General features: G+C 44.9%; 1 protein-coding gene across 1 annotated transcript; it reads left to right on the forward strand.

The window, feature by feature from the left end:
- The first annotated feature begins 1,252 nt into the window (after nucleotides 1-1,252).
- On the forward strand, nucleotides 1,253-4,295 carry LOC144694986 (uncharacterized). The gene is made up of 3 exons (XM_078565814.1): nucleotides 1,253-1,624; nucleotides 3,334-3,403; nucleotides 3,966-4,295. Exons 1-3 carry the CDS (start codon nucleotides 1,546-1,548, stop codon nucleotides 4,201-4,203), a joined length of 387 nt encoding a protein of 128 aa, XP_078421940.1. The 5' UTR covers nucleotides 1,253-1,545; the 3' UTR covers nucleotides 4,204-4,295.
- The last annotated feature ends 224 nt before the right edge of the window (nucleotides 4,296-4,519 follow it).

Raw genomic sequence — 4,519 nt, forward strand, 5'->3', positions numbered from 1 at the left:
AAGGCTGAGATAGACAGATTTTTAATCAGAAAGGGAATCAAGGGTTATGGGGAAAAGGCAGGAAAGTGGAGTTGAGGACTATCAGATGCCATGATCTCATTGAATGGCGGAGCAGACTCGATGGGCCGAATGGCCTACTCCTGTTCCTACGTCTTATGGTCATTCCTTCTTCATAAAGTTGGAAACACATTTGATCAGGAAAGTTCTCGTGCACATTTCAGGAATTTCCCCCCCCCCCCTCTGTCCCTTACACTGTTACTAACTCAGTGTATGTTAAGATACTTGACATCCCTCATTATCATTATACTAAAGTTCTGCAACTTTCTGCAATTTGCCTGCAAATTTGCTCCTCCATCCCCTCCCCAGTATTTGATAGCTCTTGAGTATATAGCAGCGATGTTAGATTGTTCCCTAATTGCATCCAAATAGATTCTGCCTTTTAATTTTCAGCTGCATCATTTCCTCCCAGGTCAGGTCTGTAACAGTATTTTTGATCAGTACTGCCCCCTCCTTTCCCTTCCCTTTCTTTGTTGATGGCCTTTTAGTCACGAATACTAAGCACTCATACCTCCCCGAGTTTGAGTCAGGTCTCCATTATCACCAGTATATTATTGTACTATGTGCTACTTGTGCCTGTAGATCGCCAACTTTACTTACCTCACTCTGGGCAATCACACACATGCACCTGAAATCAACTCAGTCTGTCTTGCATTTCCCTCGATTTCTGAACTAATTTTTATTCTGAATGCTGTTTGTCTCTCTGCACATTCTATCTATCCCCGCTCTCGTGCTTTATCGGTGGCACTTAAACTAGTTTAAACTCTCCGTAACAACACTTGTTAACGACATACAAGGACATTGGTCCCAGCTTGCTTTATATGCAGCCCACCCACTCCGAGCACTATGCTCCCCAGCCCCCGAACTGCCCCATGCCTGTGTGTAAGTGACCATGTCAGTGTGTGTAAAGGTGTGAATGCGCCAGGTTGAGCTTGTGTGAAAGTTCCAGGCCTGGGGTCTGGATCTAACAATCTCCTATCTAACGCTAATCAAACCGAGTGTGCCTTATGGTAAAATTAGAATTTCTGTGGTTTTTAAGTATGCCTGGCAGCTTTGTACTGGTGATCAGAATTTAGAATCAAGCCCTGTCATTTCGAATGATATGATGTACGGATTACCAATTCCAATAGCAGCTTAATTTCCTCTTACACTCGGGCATCTCAGAGCTCCCATCATTTATTCTGCAGCTCAACTCAATCGTCTATTGTCGCGCTGACGTAAGAGGGGAAACATTTTTTAATTCCGTACAATGGGATTGGACTCCTGTTATTTACTTTGATAATTCAGAGTGGAGGGGAATACCTAAAGTCCAGTTTGACTCTGTTTCCATTGCGTGCTCTCATTTCCTCTGCCGTTCTGACGCAGACAGGAGGTTGGCGTTTTCAGTGACTTTATACACTTGAACCTCGAGCTCCAAATCTCACATCTCCGCTTAGGGTGAGCTAATAACTCGCTGTTGTCTAGTGTGCTCCAATACCGAGTACGGCGATGAATTCCAGGCCAGTCTGTGGAAAGCAGTGGATGTTGTCCCTGTTAGTGATCCTATCGGTAACCTTTTCCGTGCAGGGTAAGGATTATGTTTTTTGTGTGAATTTAGTTTTTTTAATAGGAATAGGATAATGCAGTGATGACATTAGCAATTAGGTCTCGGTTCCGTTGTTGGTAAATGAGCTTTTTCAAAGAATTTGTCTTTGAGTCATCGCTCATCGAGGGGCGATGCTTCAATTTGAGAGAATTAAGAAGTATTTTAAATTTAAAGAGAGCTGGGCTGGGACCGGCCGGACCGGAACCTGAAATTGATGCGAGGGCGGTTGTGAAATTGACATTGCGTGGATGGAAGTTTCACCATCAGTGGGACTGAGTACTCGGGTGAGTAAGCTTCCGAGAAGAGCGCAGATAGGCTGCCGGCCGATTCCGGACTGTTTACTAGACTGGCTCACTTCTGGTCAAGAGCGGCACAAAGTTTCTAATCTGGAGAGCAGTTCAAATACAGTCCAGCTCCACAAGTCTGCTGGGATGAGTTCGAGTGACAAAATCGCAGAATCAGTGCAGAAGGAGGTCATTCGGCCCATCATGTCTGTGCTGGCCCTCTGCAAGTACAATTCACCGAGGTTTACTCCCCGTCTTTTCCCCAGAACCCTTCTGTTTTCGGGTCCTTTTGAATGCCTCCATTGCCCCTGTCTCCTCCACACTCTCAGGCAGCGCGTTCCAGATCCTAACCACTCACTGCCTGAAAAAGTTTCTCCTCATGTCGCCATTGTTTCTTTTGCCAGTTACACTACATCTGTGCCCTCAGTTCCTATTGGTGGAAGGATCAAGAACCAATCTCTCCCTATCTGCTCTGTCCAGACCCCTCATGATTTTAAATGCCTTTATCAAATCTCCCCTCAGCCTTCTCTTCAAGGAGAACAGTCCTAACTTTTCCAATTTTTCTACCTAACTGGAGTTTTCAACCCTACAACCAATTCCCGTGAATCTTTCCTGCTCTCTATCCAATACTTTTGCATCTTTTTAAATTGTGGTGCCACTTGAGATCTAACCAGTGTTTTCAGCATAACCTCCCTGCTTTTGTACTCTATGCCCGTTAATGAAGCCCAAGATGCTATATGCTTTATTAATTGCTCTCTTCACCTGTCCTGCCACCTTCAATGATCTATGCACATATACACCCAGGTCCCTCTGCTCCTGCACCCCCTTTAGTGTTGTACCCTTATTTTATATTCTCTCTCCATGTTCTTCTTACCAAAATATATCACCTCACACTTCTCTGCATTGAATTTCATCTGCTACTTATCCACCAATCCCCACCCTGGCTATGTTCTTTTGAAATTCTACACTATCCTCCTCACTGTACACACTTCCAAGTTTTGTGCCATCTGCAAATTTTGAAATTGTGCCCTGTATACTAAGGTCTAGGTCCTGAATATATATCAAGTTAAGAAAGATTTTAGCAGAATATATAGCGGGGGGCGGGGGAGACTTGAGGACGATAGACGGTTCCACATATTCAACTCAGGTAAATGACTTGTAGCGGTGTCCCTGGGGGGACTTTGACTGGAATTGATAGCTTAAGAGTTTCATTACTCTTTGTAAACAGTTTGTTTTGGCTTCAGTTTGTAATGTAATTCTTGAAGTAAAGGCTGTGGATTGAATAGTTTGGGACCTCCATGAACTTGGGCTGACTTTAGCTCACAGGTGAGCCCAGTTTGTGTGGTGGAGCTCATGGTCATCTTCCCCTGGGCTAACTGTTTGTTTTCTCCTGTTCACTGACGCCAGGTGCCCCGGCTTCAAGAGAGCGAACCATTCGGCAATCCGGACCAAGCCCGGCCAGTGAAGACCCAAGCCGGTAAATCCCAAGTAACCTGCGCTGAGGGTGAGGAGGGGGTGGGATTGGGTTTAGGATTAGGATAACGTCAGTTGGGAAGTCTTGCAGGAGAACCTGAGAATTTGGGAAGAAATTTGAGAGATGTTCTCCAGTTATTATGGCATATTTTTTTTTGATTGGCTGAGCTAGTCAGAAGAATGAGGAATGAAAACAAAATACTGCGGATGCTGGAAATCTGAAACAAAAACAAAAATAGCTGGAAAAACTCAGCAGGTCTGACAGCATCTGTGGAGAGGAAGACAATACAAATTGCTGAGTTTTTCCAGCTATTTTTGTTTCTGTTTCAGAAGAATGAGGGATGTGTGCTGTTCACAACTTTACCCCCCAGCCCACAGCGGCACCTGTACATCCCTGCGGGGTGATCAGCAAGTGGGAATTCTCTTGCTGCTTGTTTGACAATCGTCTCTCATTGATCGTTTAAAAAGACATCTCATTAACTTGTATACCGCCATGATTGTTTGTGCAAGCTGAGTTTCTGGGAGTTGTTGAGTGGCAGCCAGTCACACTTGCAGTTATCTTTCAGGCTGAGGGAAGCGGCTGGAGGAGCGGCAAGCCGCCTGCTGCCTCCCAATGAGGAGCTGGGCTCAGCCGACCTGGAGCCCGAGTACACGCGGGCAGCTTCTGAAGACCAGGGGGTATCTGGAGACGGACGACCAGGAATGGAAAGCGAGTGGATATCGGGAGATGATGACACTCCCAGCTATCTCCTTCCATTCGAGAACCCGCAAAAAGAAAGTGACAGATATGGAAAAGCTGAGTGAGAAGTTGAAGAATGGAGATGCCGCCTCATTTCTCACGGTTCTGGCATCTTGAATTTATTTGGACAAAAATATTAAACTTTCCTCGGAAAATTGCCGCAAGTCTTTTTGATGTGAGCTGTATTAAAATAACAAATGCTAATAATATCTCCAGTGTCGCAAAGCACTCCAAACTATAATTGTACCAAATATTGGGAATGTACAAATGATTACAAACCAAATGGGGCATTTGTGTGTCCAAATCTCAAACCAAGCGAATGAAACCTTCAGTTGTTTGAGACTAACCCGGTAAATTCCTCCTCACCGCTTTGCAGCAGTT

This window comes from Cetorhinus maximus, chromosome 20, assembly GCF_964194155.1.
Source record: "Cetorhinus maximus chromosome 20, sCetMax3.hap1.1, whole genome shotgun sequence".
In the NCBI taxonomy this organism is placed as follows: Eukaryota; Metazoa; Chordata; class Chondrichthyes; order Lamniformes; family Cetorhinidae; genus Cetorhinus; species Cetorhinus maximus.

Coding starts and splice junctions, on each gene's coding strand:
- LOC144694986 (XM_078565814.1), top strand. CDS start 1,546: ATGAATTCCAGGCCAGTCTGTGGAAAGCAGTGGATGTTGTCCCTGTTA. Junction 1,625..3,333: donor GGTAACCTTTTCCGTGCAGG/GTAAGGATTATG, acceptor CACTGACGCCAG/GTGCCCCGGCTTCAAGAGAG. Junction 3,404..3,965: donor GCCAGTGAAGACCCAAGCCG/GTAAATCCCAAG, acceptor GTTATCTTTCAG/GCTGAGGGAAGCGGCTGGAG.